The sequence below is a fragment of the Takifugu flavidus genome, chromosome 2, assembly GCF_003711565.1.
Source record: "Takifugu flavidus isolate HTHZ2018 chromosome 2, ASM371156v2, whole genome shotgun sequence".
In the NCBI taxonomy this organism is placed as follows: Eukaryota; Metazoa; Chordata; class Actinopteri; order Tetraodontiformes; family Tetraodontidae; genus Takifugu; species Takifugu flavidus.
Window position 1 is genome coordinate 17662747 of NC_079521.1, and position 20025 is coordinate 17682771.

The 20025-nt window shown below is 48.1% G+C and overlaps 1 protein-coding gene across 1 annotated transcript; it reads right to left on the reverse strand.

Annotated features, from left to right (window-relative positions):
- Positions 1 to 8142: 8142 nt before the first annotated feature.
- On the reverse strand, positions 8143 to 18970 carry crispld2 (cysteine-rich secretory protein LCCL domain containing 2). The gene is made up of 15 exons (XM_057014179.1): positions 18812 to 18970; positions 17198 to 17531; positions 16173 to 16291; positions 15055 to 15187; positions 13517 to 13632; positions 13079 to 13179; positions 12825 to 12998; positions 12687 to 12747; positions 12541 to 12607; positions 12333 to 12463; positions 12100 to 12143; positions 11939 to 12011; positions 11788 to 11863; positions 10934 to 11064; positions 8143 to 9426 (listed from the first exon to the last, which is right to left on the reverse strand). The coding sequence occupies exons 2-15, from the start codon at positions 17465 to 17467 to the stop codon at positions 9375 to 9377; spliced, it is 1548 nt and encodes a 515-aa protein (XP_056870159.1). The 5' UTR covers positions 17468 to 17531; positions 18812 to 18970; the 3' UTR covers positions 8143 to 9374.
- Positions 18971 to 20025: the final 1055 nt, after the last annotated feature.

Here is a 20025-nt window from a genome sequence, read left to right on the forward strand (position 1 = left end):
AATGTCGGGTCTCCAGTCAGCCGAATGTCCGTGTGTTTGGTTCCACACAGGCTCGGGGGGAACACGCAAACCCCATAATTGTCAAACCATGCGAATTAGCGTGCTAGCTGGATGTGTTTTCAATGTTAAACCCTCTCTTAAAACTTAATTGTTTCACATTTTAGTGCATTAAAGTCTTTCGCTCAGCCACTGCAACAATATTAGCTTGCTTAATTAGCCTTCCTGTCATGTTATCAATCACGGCTAATCATGGGTACGACTGTAACGTGTGACGAACGATGGCGGAAACACGCTGGAGCGCCGACCTCTGGTGATTTCAACTTAACGCGGCCACCACAGACTTGTTGACCTACATGGTTTGTTTGGCTGCAGGACGGAGGGCAAAAGGCCTGAGGTGGAGAGAGGTGGTTTGGGGGACGCAGTAGCAGCTGTGTTTGCTGGAAAGAGGAGGATTGTGTTGAATGACTTCCCAGTACACCTTCTAAGAACCCAGACCAAAAAAACAAAAAGCCTCCACACAAACACAGAGTGGAGGAGAGGAGCCACACGATGAAGTTTAATAAAGCTGAGGGGAGGCAGCAGATGAGGACTGAGAGGGCACCTGAGGAGAAGAACCAAAATAGAACCCAACCTGGGTTACTGGGAAGACAGGCTAGATGTCCTGTCCTTCAAATAAAACATATTTATTTAGTTGATTTATGAGGAAATGGTTTTCAAAATAATGGTTAATTGGTCAGTCTTTTGGTCAAAGAGACTGGAGATATGATGACCAGGACAACTGGACCGGGACAGCTGGACCAGGACAGCTGGACCAGGGCAACTGGACCAGGACAGCTGGACCAGGAAAGCTGGACCACGGCAACTGGACCAGAAGAGCTGGACCAGGACAGCTGGACCTGGACAGGTGGACCAGGACAGCTGGACCTGGACAGCTGGACCAGGACAGCTGGACCAGGACAGCTGGTGCTGATAACTTTGTCCTTAAACAAACTCACCGAACCTGCTTCAACCTGTCAACGCCGTGTCGGCGCCAGCGTCCGACCGTTACCCACAATTCTTGGAACCATCACAAGGCAAATAGAGGGAACGAAGCAAAGATTGGGGCGGTGCCTCCATCTGTCAGAGATATGAAAATATTTGGTGCTTTAGCGTAATAAAAACTATATTAAGAAACTAAAATAAGGGTGGTGTTGTGGGGCTCAGGAGAGACGGGTTCGGTTGATCTGCTGGTTGTTTAATTATCCAACAGAAAAATCGGCTTTGGCATCTCTAGAAACTTTAATCAAACTTTAATCATCAATTAGAAGTTTTGAAGGGTGACGACGGGCGCCAGAGAGAGAGTAAAATCCAGTAAAATCCACAAAAGGACCAGAGCTGCCGGGGCTAAATAAAGGCTTTAAACTCTGGAAAGGACTTAAGATGGTGGGATGGAGCGATGGAATCAGGACAGAGTGAGACAGGTGACGCTGTAAAAGCTGTAAAAGTTTACAGGGGAAAACCGTTTAAGACAGAGCAGAATAAGGAAGAGGTTTGGAGGCGAAAACCTTGGCGTCATTTGGAGTGGTCAGTAATAAAAGAAATCTTCAGCGATACATATAATCCCATTTCATACTTATTAATCATCCTGATGGTGCCTCCTGATGCGACCTTTTGACCTCAGCGCGGTACGTTTCTACCTTCTGGGAGGCGGGCGAGAAACTGCTGGACCTCGTCGGATCTCGACCCCTGAACTCCTGCCGCCCTCTTGTTTCCGGTGGAAGCAACAACCACCAGAACTCCGGAGACTTCCTCTCTTTCCAGTGTGGGTTCCTTTAGGGTCTCCTGGACGAAATAGGGGACCAGGGGACCCTAAAGGAACCCACACTGGAAAGAGAAGAACGGCGCCTTAGTCTGATTTAATTTACATTCGGTGTTTGAACAGGGGTCACATTCAGACGGGGAAGAAGCCACCGGCGGAGCAGCACAAAGGGACTTTCGCTGAAGAATACGGCGCTCTGGTCGACGCTCTGCACCGTGACAGCGGAGTCCAGGACTAATGAGTTCCAGGAAGGCAACTGAAAGAGGTGCCCACTGGGCCCCCCAGGGCCCCCCGAGCCTGCGTGTGCCAGCAGCCTGTCAGCAAGGCCTCAGCGGCCGGAGCTCTCGCTGCGATAATGCCACAACAAGTCAGTAAGGGGGTTAGCGCTCATCTTCCAGCGGTTAGCTTAAGTTTGGACGCCGCCCCCAAAACCTAATTCGTGGCTCTTGAAAAGACATAAACACATTTTTGCTTCCTTCAGCTGTTTTCTCCCACATTGGACTGTTTCTCTGAGCCAGATTTTAAACTGAAAGCACTTGTACATGCATAATTAGGGACTGTCATTTGCAGGGTGGGGGGAGCAGCAGTAATGGTTTATTCGTTACAACGTGATAAAATATTGGACAATTGTGTGAAAAGAAGGCCAGAGAAACATTCCTTTGGCTGTTTATATAAAGTGGTGCCTAATGGTGCAGCGAGAGCAAACAGCACACATCCATCACAGCTGTCTGACCCTCAGAGGGACCCAAATCTGAGGCTTGAATAATAAAAAAATAATCGGCAGAATCATTCCACACACTCATAGATGCTGCAGTACTTCGGAGTATCGCATAGGTGATGAAACGTGGGAATACTTTCTTTTTTTTAAATGTGATCCACATTAGGGTATTTTACTTGCTGCTGTCCCAACCTCCAGGGAAAAGGCGTTTTCTTCGGTCTGGGAACCAAACCTTTCCCACCACCTCTACCGCGCTGCTCTGCAACTTACGATCAACCCGGGTCTGGTATCGGCACAACAAGGCCGGACGGAGAGGTTGACATTTGTCTTGGCACAGGCCGCTCTGTGCCAACGCTGGTGAGCGTGAGCCAATGACATCAGCAACTTGGGAAAAGTGGCCTAAGGAAATGGAGCCAACCCAACCACTAGCTATATATTCCAGAGGATTTCTGTAAAGCATTTCAGTAATTTTATTAATTAATAGAGCATCTGCCTTGGTACTGCATGTTGTAGATCTACAGTAAGGTTAGTTAGGGTCCAAAATGTCCACATTCAGGAGCTCAAATGCAATGTAATCATACAGCAGAGAGTTCAGAACTTGAGTCTTAAAATTAAATTATTAAATATCTAATTGATGCTAAAGCGGTGAGGGTAATGGAAACCTAGCTCAAGTACCTTTGACAGAGGTCAGACAGGTGTGTTCCCAGGTGTGCCGACAGAGGGCGCTCAACACGCATTGACCTTCCATGTTTGTGGCCAAAGCTGGTACTGCAACCACGACAGCGAGGTATCCCACCGCCTCTCCCGGAGTTGCCATTTAGAAGCGGTTTTCTTTTCTTTTTTCATTGTTTTTTATGATGAAATAGATTTATTACATACAAAGCATGTTTTTGTCTTGGTCATCTTAATATTCAACCCATGTTTGAAAGACTCTGTCACCTACACAAGACACTCTCAATCAGCCCAATAAAGGAGGCATTGGCACTGTGTGGATCAATCTCAATTATATTTGCACATCTGGACCCTAAAATGTTGCTAAAGAACTGTAAATCAAGGTCTGGAGATTAAATAATGCAACAAGCAGATGGTCAGATGTCAGCATGGAGACACAATAATCTGCTGTGTTTCTAGGGAAAGTGGGATTCAATCAGTGGAGGATAACTATCATCTCTAATTATCAAACTGAGCAAACTCTTTCCTAAAAAAAGGGGCTCTTGGTCAGACCCTATTTTACATAATAGTTTTGCCTGAAGGGGACACGTCAGCCCTGCGAGTCTGGGACATCAGACTCAGTCGAACTAAAGGCGTCTTCATCACGACCTCAGCGGCTACTGAATCCAAGCTTCTCCCCGGTAGTCAGAAGGCGAACATAAAGTTTTCCCTCAGCTACAATAGCTCTTAAATTTTCACATGTTTTCGTCTGGCTTTGTTGAAACAACGTAAGTGTTTGAAGGCGATTTACGACCTTTTCCAGTATCCAGCCCATAGGCTGCACTGTGGGACACGTGGGGGGCAGGTTACATAACAACAACTCGCTAGGCGTTAATCACCAACATATTGTAAAAGCTGAAAACAAGTTTACAGTGCACAGTATCTTTCTACTTTTTTTAGTTAGGACAGACGAAGATAGCTGGCCAAAAATCTTCTTTTTTTTCCCAAGATCACAGCATGTTTTGTTTTGTTCTTTCCTTCAGCTTGATTCATGGGAAGGCGAGGAAATGAGAGGACATCAAATAAATGATGGGGTCGTTTAATCTTGGATAAAGACAAAAACTCCCGCGATCCCATGCAGGCCGTGTTTGTTGTTGCCGTGCAGATGATCCCTGCCACTCCAGCCTCGTTTCAACTCATCTTAACCTTCCGAGGAGAGACAAAAGACTCGACCGAGCGATGTGCAGTCATGTGATTACAGGCCGGCTCCACTGAGTAATTATGGAGATCAAAACAGGTTCGAGAGTGTTCTTGCCGTTACGGCCTCTCTGATGGGACGTTTATAGTCGGATCGGTTTGCTAACGACTCCACGAATGGGAATCCTGAGTCTGAGACTGTTGTGAAGAGCAACCAAACACAGATTTCTGTCATACGTTTTCCCACCTCTGACCTGAGACGCCACCATGAGGTTGATGTTTGGGTTGATTTAACCGGCAGCACCTGGACTCCATCTTGGCTCCCTTCAGACAGTCTTTGCTTTATTTTCTTTTGCTCCGCAGGAAAACGCAACATTCCGTACCTTCTGACACTCGCTGGAAACACATTTTTCACTTGAAGCACTTTGAATTTTCTGTTATTATCAGTGAACGCTTTGATTGAATTTGTGAATAGAGACACAAATGTGGCAAAACAACATTGTGATAAGTGCTGACAGTCTTTGTGCCCACGCTTTTGTGTCTGATCGTTGAGCGGCAGCATGTTTCCCAGAACAAGTGGATGACCAGGAAGACAAAGGTTATGACTCCCCTCGACCAGGAAGTGCCGCGTTGTTCAACCCGTGGTTCACTTTCATCCATTCATCCACACATTTTCTCAACTTGGATGCAACAATAAACACAGTGTCCAGAAGAAAGAGCCAGAAAGGCACCAGAACCCGCAGCTAAACGTTTTAGCATCGTTCATTGCACACGTGCACAGCAGGAAGTGGTTGTGCAGCCTAAAGACTATTCCAGTTCTGCAAGTTTAGGTTCTGATTGTGATCTCGCTGCTGTGTTTACTTCTGAGAGCTGCTGCGTCTTCAAGTGAAGCGTAATTCAAAAAGCTGTGCGCAGTTTGGACGGATGCGCTGCGCGAGTTGGCCGTGATTCAAGGCTGATGTGAGGAATGTGTTGCCATGTTCCTGAGTGGGACCCAGAGTTGGCTTCCCTATCATGCTTTTAAGCGTCTGCTAAGAACTGAAGGATGAGACACCAACGATGTGCTGTGTTTCGACAATAACAACAACAACAGAAGCGCACGTTTAAAAAGGCTGGAGATGGTTGGAAACCCACAACTAACAACAAACAAATGACACATATGTGTTAGAAAAACCACGATCCCAGAAGCACACGTGCAGCGAGAACATCTCCCAGCTCAGGTTCAGATGAAGCAACATGAAAACTATGCTTATGCATCAGGATTTAAGTGGATAAAATACAGCGTGATGACTATTTTGGTCAAGTCGTGACTCATTTAACTGATAATTCAAGATATTGTTTGACCCATTTATGTCCTTTTTGAACTTGGATTCGATACAAGAATAGAAACGCAGAGTGAAGAGCGTCTTAATTACCCCTGCTGCAGCTGAAGTTCAAACAGGATTAACCTTGTCAAGTTTTTCCAGTACTTCTTTTCTCCCAGTTTGTGTTTATTTACGCTTGACTCAGTTTTCAGCGCCAAATTTGTCGTGGTGATCGATTGCTTCGTGCTAATAATTTATCCGCGTGACTTATCTCTTGACTGTGAAGGAGCGAACCTGACACAGAGCCTAACATCAGCTGCACACCAGCTTCATCTCATTGGGACACTGGCCATAATTCCAAGTTCCCCAAGGCTGAACTTCAGCCATGCTGGCTGTTTACTTTACATTTTGACAATTGTGGCCCAATAAGAGTCCATTTCCATCCAGGGATCAAAGGATCAAATATCTATTCTAAACTCTGTCTTTAATTTTAAAGGGACCGACCTATGTCTTGGAGACAACTAGCAAGGGCGTCTCAAGGTGGATTCATCTTGTTGTAATGCCTAAATGACAGCAGGCTGAACTGGACATTGTGTTCTGATGATATTGACGTTAATAGTCTAAGAGATGATCTTGAGCCTGGAACTGGTGAATCAGATGTCCGGTGATCGGATGCAAGTCTGTGGGAAAAGGAATCAACTTGGTCAGCTCTGGCCAAGCAGGAATCAGCCTGCGTGTTACATCTGGACAGCGCGGTTGCTGGCACTGTTGTCAAAACAGATGTGGACCGAAGGTCTCGCTCCTTCTGGGGCTTTTGTGCTTCCAGGCGATGATGGAGTGAGGGATGAAACATCTGGCAGGAGCAGAGGTGTGACAACACAAGGAAAGAGGAAATCTGTGTTTCACGCAACTTTCCAGAGGGCAAGAGTCAGATCAAAGGTTAGTCTCTTATAAATTGGACTGTTTTGCCAAGTAGAAGGTCATTTTGCAGAGATTGGTGCAGGTTCTCCTAGAAAGATGCTCGAATGTTGCTCCTCTGTATTTCCACCGTGGTGCTGAAGGGACGACAGTCAACAGTTTAGCATTCTAAAATCACAGAGAAGCTCCTCTATTCCAAGATATTCTTTTTGCTTTACACACTGACCTTCTTTCAAAGCCTCCATCAGCCCTTAGGATGGAGCAATGCTGAGGCTCTCCCCCTCCTGTAGAAGCTTGTTTAGTCTCCTCTATGTGCCCCCCCCACTGCACAGGGTCACTGCTGAGCTGGTGTTTGGGTCTGTCTCTACCCACTGACGCTGGGGTCTCAGTGTTTTATGTCAGCTTTGGGCTTCTTTGCTGCTTTGATGAAGACCCAGTTAGCTTAGCCACAAGTTTCAAGTGTTTGTTTGACGTGCGTGTTCCATCTCTTTCCCCTTCATCTCAGGGGGAATGTTCTTTCCTCGATGTCGCAATGTCCCGATGACACGAGTCCACGTTCAAGCCGGTGACGGGAAGAGATTAAACTGTTATTCGGGTGTCTCGGATTTTGGTTTTGGCCACGAGCCTCCGGGTTGGTATTGTTGCTCCGAGGCAGTTTGGCTTTCTTCATCCTCCAGGTCTTGGATCTCATTTGCTGAAACTTTACCGCTAATTGCATCCTCACCGCGTGCGGCCGAGTGCTTACGGAGCTGTGCGAGTGTTACTGAGGAGAACAGTTGACAGGCTTAAATGAAAAGAAGCAATAAATCATTTGTTCCATTAAATGTTGTATAAGCAACACAGTCTTGTGGAACTTCTTATAAGGAGAGGAAAACTTTGGAGTTGGACCGAACCTCGGCACCATTTCTCGGAGCAATCTGGGGATTTACAGCGTGAGCACGAGCCTTCCTCGCCGCTGACAACGTGAGTCATGGTTGCAGCTGTTCGGCAGGAGCAAAAGTGAGAAACATCCTCTGATAAAATCCCCAGAGTTATGGAATATGAAGATGGCCGCTGTGGTTGCTGGGGTATCGTCACCCGAGCGGCTTCGCCTCGATCGACCATCAACCAGAACCCCGACCCGGAGTCTGAGGGAGGAATTACAAAAGTTTCTCTCTTTCCTCTGACAGCATTCCACCCCAACCTCAGGCCTGACTGGCAGAGCACGTATGTGGTCTTTAAATGAAACTTATTGCTCTTCCTGCAGACCCAGAGCCAGTCTGGACTGGTGGTGGGTGACGTTTCCAAAGATAACTGACGGAGCCTGGGTGGCCCAGGAGTTCGTTTCCCTAATAATGCTTGACCCACACACAATGTCCAGCCTGGTTAGAGTTGATTTAATGAGGTTTAATCATGTTATTGGATGGTTTCATATACTTTTGTGCTCACATTCTATGTTTTATACTCAATACCATATATTAGCATTTAAAAAGGACTTTTTGATGTTCTTTAGAACCATAACGATGTGAAAAACACATGTGAAAAAGTGCACGTTATAAAGAAAAATGAACTTGGCATAGTTTATTAAGTCAGACTTTATTTTCAAACTGTGCAAAAAAGAAAAAAAACAAAAACAGAAAACCCCCATCCGACACCTTTATAAATTCATGACATATTCACACATTTTATCACATCTTACTTCATAAAGGTTTATTCCAAAACAAGTATTTACATTTCCCTTAACTTTACAGACCCTAATTATTCCAAATAAAAATCTGCAAATACAAAAGACAAGTGCCTGGCGTAGCAAAAGGGCTGAGGTAGAATAAGGAGAGTTTGAAATGGGCAGAAAGTTGCTGTGGCTTTTTCTCTTGGCCAAAGATTCGTGATATTTGTTTGGCGAGATTAAATCTTCTGATTTTGCTTTTAGGGGAAGGGGGGGTCAGAAAACACAAAGGTTCCAATGACAAGCAGACCTCGATCCAGGACCTGCGGGTACTCTTCCTCGTCTCAAGCATGGCCAGACCCTTGGATTGAACATTCTTCAGTCTCAGGTGGGGGGGGGGCGGGGGGATTTATATTTCACAGAAACAAGAGAAATCAGGAGAAGAGAAAATAAAAGCACTGAGCAATAATAAATACACGACGACAAATAGAACCGCCTGCACCAGCGAACCTGTGCCACACGGTGAACTCCAGCAACCGTCTGGCCCCGGAGCAGCAGGCAACAGCGTTCCAGAGCAGTGCCCGCTGCCTGGACCCACATCCACCTACCGCACCGTTGCCCCTCCTTCTGCACCCGCATGACAAGTCCGGTCTACTCCTAACGTTGGAAAGCAAAAAAAATAGAAAAACGACATTTGGCTTGACAGTCAAAGAGCAATAGGCATCCAGATGTGCGGACGCAAAAAGAATGAACCCTTCAAGGTTAATGTACGGTTTTAAAACCAACAAAATAATATAGATTCTGTACAGAATGATATGGAACAGTGTGACAGTATACATTCCTTTGGATGACAACCGACTGAATCGGTTGTTAACAACATCAATGGAAACATATTGTATTATATGTCGACCAGCTCAACGCATCATATGATAGTAAGATAAAGATTCTATATTCACAAGGTGAGTACGTATAAGGAACAATCATATGATAAAAACATCGAATCGGTGGCTACGGATCGTAAAGTTAGCGTGATAATAAATCTGGTTATCAGTCTGATGGGACACAAGAGGCGGACGACCAGCTGGCGAAGCCTCTTCCTGCTCCTCTCCGGGGTCGAGGTGACTGTTTTGGAAGCCCGGTGTCTCACTGCCGCACGGCAAAGACCCGGAAAGAGCCCCCATCTGTGTTGTTCTTGCTGCAGAGGCGGAGCACAGAAAACATAAAACAAGGTTTAAACATGTTCAACAGACCACGTTCAACAGACCGTGTTAAACAGCGTTGTTACTGATGTGGAAGTGTGGCCCAGAAATTCCTCTGTGGCTCCAAACCACCCCTGTTTGGAGGCCCGGAGACCCTCGTTCACTCATCCCACCGCTGGTACTCCCCCGTGTACAAGTCAAATAAATAGATTTCCAAGCACAATGGAGGTATCCACCATACTTGGAAATCTGGTCTCATTGCCCAAATCTTCTGCTGCCAAAATAAATTAAAAGTACACAATTGCGGCGTTCCCAGCATCCAACAGCTGGCACACCGGCGTTCCGATTCAGAGTCAGGGGATTTCTGAGGCTGACATTTTCCAGCTACCGCATGTCTTAAATATGATGACTTTGTAATTAGCTCATTAGTGGAGAGACCTTGAAGATCTGCCACGATCAATAATCAGGAGAGCCCTGCGTGATTGGGACCCGCTCAAAAACAACCGTGCGCACCGGAACGCCATGACTAAGTGGCTGACAGCGTTTCCATCGCCAAGTAACCAGATAGGCTGTGATTACTTGAGCAGCAACAGAGCCCGGTCCAAACTGTCCGGGCTGCCGTGATGTTGGCGCGCGGCGCTGCAGTTTGTCGACACCCCTTCCCCCCCCCCTCCATCACGATGCCTTCAGCAGGATACAGCTGGATTATCCAGCCGCTCAGCACTTTGCACGATCAGTCGAAACACTCTGGTAAAGTAAGCACGGATCCAGTGTGTGGCCCGTCCGCACACCGAAACCCCAACATTACTCTTACGACCCCACATGCATGCAACCCGACCACAGCGGCTTCCTCGCCAGAGACACGCATCATGTGAGCTTCCAGAGCTACAGGAGACACGGGAAGGGAGGGCGGAGAGAGGGGAAATCGTTTATCTTGTTTAATAAATCCTTTTGTTCTTGCTTCAAGGTGAGATTTGACTTTTGGCTTGAATTAGAGGTATAGGTTAGGTTCACCGCACTCCAACTGGGCCAAACATTCATTTGGAGTGAATATTATCCTGTAGCCACACATTATATAACCTCTGCAACAGTTTCCCTGTATTTTAATACGTCTCTGAGACAAGTTCCGGGTTTTGATTTGACCTCTCGCGACTGTTCAGCTACATCTGGTCAAAAACCCCCACCCCATGGTGGCAGATTTGTAGCACTCGTACACGTGTTTTTTAGGGAAAAACGAATTCCCACAGTTCCCCAACATTTCACGCTCAACTTCCATTAAAAAGCGGGGAGGCGGTGTAGTTTTTACAGCTGCCAAACGGCTTCACGTTGAAGGAAGCTGTCACACATTGAGGCAATGCAAACACCGACGGTTGCTCTCTTTTTCTGACAAAGCCTTAGACAAAAAGGTGAAACTCGGCCTCTACTGTCTTGACATTCCATTTGACCTTGAGATCTAACTGTTACCTTGGCTACACAAAAAAAAACACAAAAAGGGAGGGGTACCTCTCAGACTGGACACCATTCTTCAGGACTCCAACATAGTTCTTTCTCTTGTCCAGTGGCAGAACGTCCACGTAACCCCCGTCGGTGCCGATGACTCCTGCGTGGATCGCCGCTTTACAGATGCTGGAACTCTGTGGCATGTAAGGGTGAACACGTGCAGCCTGTTACACCGTAATGGCATTGCAATTTGGATCGAACGTATAAAAACGCGCTTCAGGAGGGGGTTATCACACGTGTCAGCGTCAGTTCTTATCAGCGGTCTGGAGCAGCAGTCTAAACACACGTCACATACATGAACTCACACCGACGTTTGTAGCCGAATGACTCAAGTTTCTCCATAATCTGGGTGTCTTTCATCACTCGCGTGCCCGAAGTTGCTTAATGTTCTCAAGTACATTTGGTATGAGCCATTCTCTGACTCAACAGACTTCTCTGAAGGGCATTGGATCCTGCTGCAAAACCTCATTAACCCTGTGGGAATGTGGCAACCCCAGACTCGGGATGGTCACCGAGAGACAATCATACATGTTTAGCATGCACGAGATGATTGGGCCTTAAATAATATCCAGATTTAAGATTATTTGATGGCCCAGTTTCTGCGCCTACGGGAGGTTTTCAGGCTGAGATAATGCCTGCCCCATGCAAGGTCATATATTCCAGGCTCCGTCTGGTTTACCACATTTCTCCGACCCTCCGTGAGCCATATTCACTTCTGTTCCCGTCACTGTTCCAGCGCTACAAAAATGCAGTCTCCCTCTAACTTGTAACAGATCCTTTTCTGAACAAAGCTGAAGGCTCTGACCCGGTGTGACCCGACATCGATTTAACAATGAATAAGGCCGAGAGTTACTCACGTCCGCGTAGATGTTATTACCAATCACGGGCGACCAGAAAGAAGGTTGAGCCTTGCAGTCGGGCGGACAGAAGAATCTGATGAAGGGATCAGATGTTAATAGTGAGATGGGGGGGGGTGGGATCTTTTGCCATTTGTTTGGGAAACGTCACCTTGGACAGAGGGAGGAGGGTTTTTTGTAGGGGCAGACTTCAGCCACAGTGGCGTAGCAGTCTGCAGAGGTCTCTGCACACACAGAGGAGGAAAACAGGTCAGTCTACAGACGGACATCTACCGATCCTTCAACCGTCCAGCGGTTTGTTGTTCCACCTACCTTCCACTTTGGTCAACAGAAAAGCATTGCTGGTTCTGTGTTTACTGCAAAAGACAGCGCCAAGGTCAAAATCCAGAACAGGAAATCCATCATTGCTCAAGGAATTAGGGAGGTGTTGCGCAACATGCGTTACAACAGTGAGAAATTTCAAAACCCCGCGCAGTCGAGAGGTCTTCCTGAAATCCAGGCCCATGTGCTCGGGCTCGGCTGTAACGTTAACCTGCTCCCTCTACCTGAACGACTCGATGCCATTCTTTGTGGATCTGACAAAGAACGGCTGCTTGTCCATCCTCGTGATGTGGACCAGGCCCCCGCTGTTGTCGATGGCGCCCGAGTGGATCGCAGCTCTGCAGATACTTGATTGCTGGGAGCAGAATAGCACCAGTGTTGGAAACACATCAGGGACGAACGCTACTAATAATAAGTGGCGGCCTGACTCACCACATCGTAGAAAAGAGTTCCCCACACTTTCCCTTTCTTATTAATGCAATTGGCAGGACATTTATACCTGTAGACGCACAAACATGAGCTCATGTCCAATGTTAAAGAATGTAAGGAGACAATGACCTCCAGAGGGGATATCCGACCTGTTGCAGGTTATCCCTTTACATTTGTCCCGCAGCCTAGCCTCGCACTTGACGTTCTGAGCTGAGGAAGAAAGGAAAAAGTAAACAAATCATTTATTAAATAATTAAAATGCAATTACTTTGTGCCGTTATTTGTACCAAAGTAGGTGCTGCTGGGAGCGCTTGAGGACGGCGTCCGGGATGCGGTGGTGTTGGACGCAGGTTTCTTGGGGGCGGACGGTTTGGGTTTGGGGGCCGGCACTGCGGTGGTGCGAGGTTGCGGAGGCACCTGAGGCTTCTCCACTTCGTTCATGTCCTGCGTCTCTGCGGTCTCTGGGGACGAGCGAACAAGCCGGCGTCAGGGGGAGCAACGCTTTAGCGTCCTGATCGGGAAACCACGTGGCGTCGCTCACCTTTGTAGCACAAGTTATTCCTGCATCCTCCTCCGTAGCTGGGAGGGCAATGGGAACAAGGGCGGCCATGCCGGTACGGGGCCTCGCCGATCCAGTTGCCCCTGCAGAAGAACAGCGGACAGCCTGACCAAGGTGGAAATGAATCATCGGTCCAGCTCAAGGTCTTTTAATTACTTGTCCAGTCTCAACCCTCAACCCATTAAACCCGCCAACTAATAAAAACCAGTCCTTGTTGTCTCTCAGGCACTCACACCCTGTCTGAGAACTAACGCTCGCCCCGTTTTTTATTTTTCTTTCCTCGTGCTTCATTATTATCGTTCTATTCTGGAGGAATTTTTACGGCCCCGACACGTTATAGAAACGTCTCGAAAACCACCTTCCAGCGTTTGTCAGCGGTGACAGGAAGAACGCAAGCGAGAGCAGGAATGTTGATCTTACTTTGGGGAATAGTTGCACACGAGGTAAACGGCGTTGTCCCATGTGTCTCCCCACACGTTCATCTTCGGACACACGTGCACGGCGCAGCCCACTCGGTTGGTGGTTGCCCAGACCAGCTATAAAGAGGGATGTAAAAGACAGCAACGGATTGTTGAATGGACAGTGAAAGGTTTCCCTTTTGTGGGATGAGTTATTCACGCCATCCACTGGGGAAACCAGCAGAATATGCTAGGAGAAGGTAGCACAAGCAGACGTATTGGATTATTATTGGACCGAAAGCTGCTGTGGGGGTGTTATAGTTTAATGATGTGCCATTTCCTTGGAAACAGAGCAGAATTTTCCTCATCAGAATGTGCACTCTCCCTTCTTTGGAATGTTCCGATTTTCCAATTCTGCTTAGAGGTCAGTGGAAGTGGTGAGTCAGCAAATAGGTGTGCTGGGTGGGTCAACTCCATGTTCTACTGAAGGCCCCGGCAGTTTTCTCCAGGTAATTCTGGGTTATCGACCATTGAGAAGGCAGAGACAAGGTGATGATGCTCACGTCCGGCCCCAGCTCCTCTCTGGATCATCTTTGAAAGAATCCAGGTCAGACGGGCGACGGGGGTTACTGGTGCGTCGGGAAATGACTGCCAGATGGCAGCGATCGGGTTTCAGGGCGAAGGCATGGGGAGGAGTAGAGACGTGTCTGAGGACTCATCCCAGCAACTACACAATCCTGTCTGGGGGGGAAGACGAGGTCAGCCTCTGTGTCCTGATGAGTCATTCTATAATTTTCTCCTCTGCTCTTCATCAGCTCGTCTGGGCACTCCTCCCTCTGCTGCCGCCTGCATCTGGTGGTCTGTTTATCCCTGAAACATCTGTGTTTTTACCCTGGGTTCCTGGAGCCGTGGTGGTCATTTGACTCCACAACTGTGACCATAAGTTCTGTGAAATATCACACAAGGTGCACGCCACCTGTTGTACACCAACCCCGACCTTTAAAGATGAGGGAACACCACTGGTGAATACAGCGGAATATTGGTATACAGGTGGAGGATATATCGCGCCTATTTTAAAAAGACATTTAAAAAATAGGCAATATGGACACCTTAAAGAACTCCTGTTGAAGCCTGAAATTATTTTTATTCTTTTCTCGAAGTGCCTCACTTTAGAAATCAGCTGTTTAAAGTAGGAATATGTTTGTGTCTGAGCTGCAACACAGTAGAGGCTTATTGACCTTGCAAAAAGAACAAATAAAAATGATGCCTCAACACTTGTTTTTTGCTTTAACCCAGCGGACCTCCGGTTACGGGGTGATGCAGAGGATTTTGAGGCACCCAGGGACTAATGCTGCACCTTCATCAGTCATTAAGGGTCAAATTATTACTTCTGATTTGGAGTTCACACACAAGGTTGCTTACCAATCAACTGGGCATTTTAAGATTAGCATTCATTCGTGGGTCACCTTGAAAGACTCAGCTTCTCTTGTACCCCACACCCTGCACAACCCCTGGTCTCTACACCTGCTTATTACCGTTTCAGTCGTTTTTCTATCCCACCTGAGTGTAATGGGTGCACATGGGCCCTGAGCAGCGTTCCGGACACCAAGGGTTGCACTCCTGAGGGTATGGATAGGTGTAGTCTTTCACCTCGTCATACCAGGCCTGGACATGGAAGGCAGGAGAGCGATATCTGCAAGAGAGGAAGAGGGTGGGGGGGCAGCAGGTTTAGTCACAGAGGCCAACCGGGTACCAGTTACATAAAGGAAATACCTGATGGAGTTACTAGGTATCTGAATAAAGAAGCCCAGCATGGCTCTTCCAGTTCTTTGGTCTTCAAATGAGGCTAAATTTGACCGCAGCAGCTTGTTCAAAGGGCATTAAATCAGGTTTAAAAAAAGAAACGAATGAAAGCAAACCTAAACAGGACTCCACAGCATGGCTCTTCTTATAAACATCTCTTTTTATGGTACTGAAAAGAACTTATAAGTGGAGCATAGAGGATGGGTGAAAACCATCAGGCTCTGTCGGAACAGGAATAACAGGAGGAAAAACCTGGATGGAGGACTCAAACCCTAGCACGGCATCCACACACTGTCCCTGACAATAGGGATGGCGGTGCATGCGGGTGGTGTCCTCTCTGACAGACACTCTTTCACCATCGCTGTTTATACAACGGTAACTTGCTCCACTTCCATGTTTGTGCTACATTCAGACAGAAGTGGAGAAAAAGGGTTTTTTATGCCGTAAGTGGATACTTAATTGGTGTGGTTTATGGGAAAAGAGGAACTTCAGATGAGTTCAAGGAGAAGGATTAAAAAAAATACTTCCACAACTTAGGGAGTCGGCTCGTGAAAGGGCAGAAGGTCTCGCGCAGTCTGAGATGAGGAATAACCGAATTCTGACCTTTGATTAATTGATTTTGCATTAGCGGCCATTAAAAACTCAAGAGTTGGCTTACGAGTTAGTAAGTTGCAGCTAACGCTGCAATAAAAACTTTGCTGAGATGCCATCTGGGCCGTGAACAGGACTGAAACAAGAACAGGGCAAATACTGTATATGTCCAATATGATGGAAATGAACTCTGCCAGCGCTGAGCAATAAATGACGGGATCTGAGTTAAGTGACTGTTCCCGTTTCTGAGTTTTCACAGGAGACCGAGATGATCCCACACTCACCTTCCTGAGTGGACGGCCAAGTTCTGGCCAATGGACATGAGCAGGTCCTGAGGTCCATGGTCCCAGTGACACGTCTCCGCCCACTGAGTGGCGGACTGCTCCAGCTCGTCATCCCAGACCTGCAAACAGGAAGTCAGACAAGGGTTTATTTTATTTCACGGCCCAATAATGACTCGCCTGCAGCATCTGCTCCCAAAACATCGTAAATATTCCGCCCTGCGACCTGCTCGCTCCCGCCTCCTGGAACCGAGCTGGACGCGGGTGCAACGTCAACCTTAGCCGGTGATATTTGAGCGCAGCCGCTGGCGCCTGGCCCTTGTCCACTACAAATCTCCAGCAATCACAGCAGAATTATCCCCATTTCCTGAGTGTGTTTCTCTATGTTTCAGGACGGGAGGCTGGAAAGCAGAGAAGACACCTGACTCCATGGGTGGACTCGCACACGGCGAGGCCCCCCTATCTCCCCAGTAAATTTCCAGCTCTTTTTTTTTGGTGGTCACGGAGACACACACGCACACAGACACCACTGTGGCCACCGGCATGGACACACACGCTGCCTGTGCGCATGAATTCCACTGAGACCACAGTCCAGAGACACACAGGCCGCCACTGCTCCTCTCGACTTCATGTGGCTTTCAATAACCCTCTTTGCATTGCAGCCATGAAGCCTCTTCCTTCCTCACCCGCTGATGCGCCCACGTTGTCCCATAATTACCCCCAAAAATTCTCTCCGCTTCATCGCGGCCCTCCCTCCGTCGGGTCTTTGCAGGTAGGACAGAGTCAGCATTATTATCCCCTTGTAAAGCAGCAGCACAGCGGGCTGGCAATAGCTCGTCATCATTACTGCATGTTTCCAGCAAAGCGAGCAGGCTTAATTACAGCAGCAGCCCAGTTCTAGGCACCATAAAGACCTTGATCCCTAATCCCCAGCTTCATTTCTGAGCTCTGTGGTGCTGACACACTCAAATGGAGTTTACACTGAGGTGAAGCCAACTGTTAACACTGATAATGGGGTCCTGTCTCACCATGAACTCCATGTCTGAGGCAGTGGGGTAGACACCACCCCGCAGCTTGTTGTGCAGCTGGAGGATCTCCTCGCGGTCCGACCATCGGATGGCCCGCCGGGTCCTGTTGCCAGACGCGTCGCCCCCGCCGACGGGGTCCACTTCCCCCTCGTAGCGGCTCAGCAGCTGCCTGAGCTCCTCGGAGTCTGGCAGGAAGAGGGAAGCCGAGTCTGTGACGCACAGGAGCAGCAGAGAGAGGACGAGGAGCCAGGTCATGGCAGCGCAGGTCATTTTGGCACCTCGGCTGTCTGGATCAAACGGGGGACGGTCGATGTTTAAAAATTCCAGATACGACCTGCAAGGGAGGAAATATGTCGTTGGATATTTCAGTCTGTGACTCGTCCAATTACAAAATGTGGGTGAGGACAGATTTACCAGAAAAAGTACAATGACTTGCCCAACACGTTGCTATCTCATCGTTTTAGTGACTCACATGCGTCACCGCGGATTAAAATAAACTTGCAAAAAAGTGTACATTGTTTTATATTTGACACCTCCTGGACAATCTGTTGCAGCGCTGAACAGGTTAACGAAACCTCCACAGGTGTGGTGAGGTCATTACAAAGCCCCCTTCGCCATTATTGGGCCAACCTCCAAGAATCAGTCCAGTTTCTCTGTGATGTGCATGTTAGCAGCAGCTCTGATGAGAGAACCTGAGCTTTCAGAGTTTCCTCTTGTCTGGTTGTCTTTCACCTGTGTCTCACTCTGACCTGACACATCAGAGGTGGACAACTGTCTCCTCTGAAACGCTGCATCAGCACCAGCCATCAGCAGGACCAAGGGGAAAGGAGGGGAAAGCACTGGTCGCTGACAGGATGAGAGAGAAGGGAATCATGAAGAAACCTGGCTCCAGCCTGCACTGTCTGCTCGCACCCTTGAATCCCTTCACCTCTTTCCCTCTGGCAGCCCAGGCGGCTTGAGGTCTGGCCCCGGCTCTGTGTCAACATGCCGTGCCAGCCCTGGGCGGCCTGAGCCAGCGAGCAGCTCAGGCACCACACCCTTCTCCTCTCCGCGTGCCCCCTTTTTCACACTGGACCTCGACCAGCGTCTCCGCCTGGACCCTTCTCACGGCTCTTCTGAATTTTATACCCGAGTGACAGACGGAGTGATCAGACCTGATGGTGCGCTGACACGTCGCCGCAGGGCCGAGGGCAAACACAAGCCACAGCGAAACCTTCTGATTTACACGCATGGATGCTTGCTGACAACTTTCTGCCAGGGTCTGTGGACTTCTCCATTTTGCTCAGACGGCTTCAGTTGTGCGTCTGGCTTCTGCCCTCTCACTGACATTTGCTTCGTGAGGCTGCAGACTCAGTGAGTGACGCTGTCCTGCCGACACTCGCACGGGTCTGATCCACAACTGGCACAGACACAGGAGTCAGTGCGCGCCCATATTGTCATATAATCAAGCATTTGCTTCAAATGAGGTCTCGGAGTGGGAAGAAAGAGCTGCCTTGATCTACTCAAGCGGATGGATACTGACTCTGAAGGAGATTAGGCATTAAAATAAGTACAAGCCCGGCTGAACCTCAGCACACCATGAGCGTAATCATGTGAGAGTCTCATTCCACTCACCTCTGCGCGTCTCCAGCTGTTGGAGAGTCCTTTGCGCGCTTTTATTCCGTTGCAGGAGCACCAGGCTGCGGCGCGTTGGCGACGTTCCTGAAGCGCACAGGAGCTGTGTAAACTTCTGAGCAGCCCGCTCTGCCTTTTATAGAGTAGACCCTCAGGAGCGGGGGGGGGGGGGGGGGGGGCGCTGTCACTGCTCATACGCACTCACACGCGCGCGCCCTCAGACTCGCTCTGTCCTTGCCAAGGAGCGCGCAGATCGTGCGCACGGAGGAGCGGACGAATGGGGTAAGTCAAGTCGAAATAAATCAGCGGGCTGTCAGACGAGTCAGCAACAGGCGGTCAGATCGTCGCTGAATCACATTTGGTTGCCAGGTTTTTACCCACTTTTTTATCTTCCCAGATAAACAACCAGATGTAGACACGCGTCAACACACCAAACCGAACTCACATTTACGCAATTAAAACGTGTCAGGCCGTTGCTGCTCCGAACGAAGTGGTTTTATGTCGTTTTGGGAGTTTTCATTTGGCCCAATTCGTTAGAAATGAATAATTTAAATGTGCGGGTTAGAATTTTTAACAGATAATTATTAGTGCGTAGATATTTGGTTTTAAAGCTGCGCAGCTTCCCATCTTATCTTATCATATATCTCAATATTTCCGTATAAAAATCAATCATTTTTTCAATGAAACTTTAGGATTTTAATCTCGCGTCCAGTGGCCATTCCCCTGTTCCTCCTGCAGGGGGCTCACTCTTATGACCCAGATACAGTAGTTCACATTTTCTTCCGTCACGTTTTTGCTTTTTCTGGCCGAAACATCCCAAATATGTAGCTCCAAGAACATGCACAGGCCACTGAGGAGGAAGGTCAGCAGAGCTGCTTCCCAGAAGTGCAGCACCACTCTGAGCTCTGCTCGCAGTCAAAACAGAACCAAGAGGAGCCTGACCCCTGGATCCCCCCACACCCCCACCCCAAACCCTGCAGAGGGGAAAGGGCAAAATCCATCTGAGGAAAAAAAAAAAAGGCCATCTTTATTGAGACGACCTGCAGTAGAAGCAGTGCGGTGACGCTGTTATTATCGAAATCAGATCTTCATTCCTCAACAGCATGAACTCGACGACAAACAGGGAAAAATGGAAACCAGTAACACAGCACAAGCCCCAGTTCAAGACAACACTGGTTACACAACTCTGCTCCATGTTTATGTTCTGGCACTTA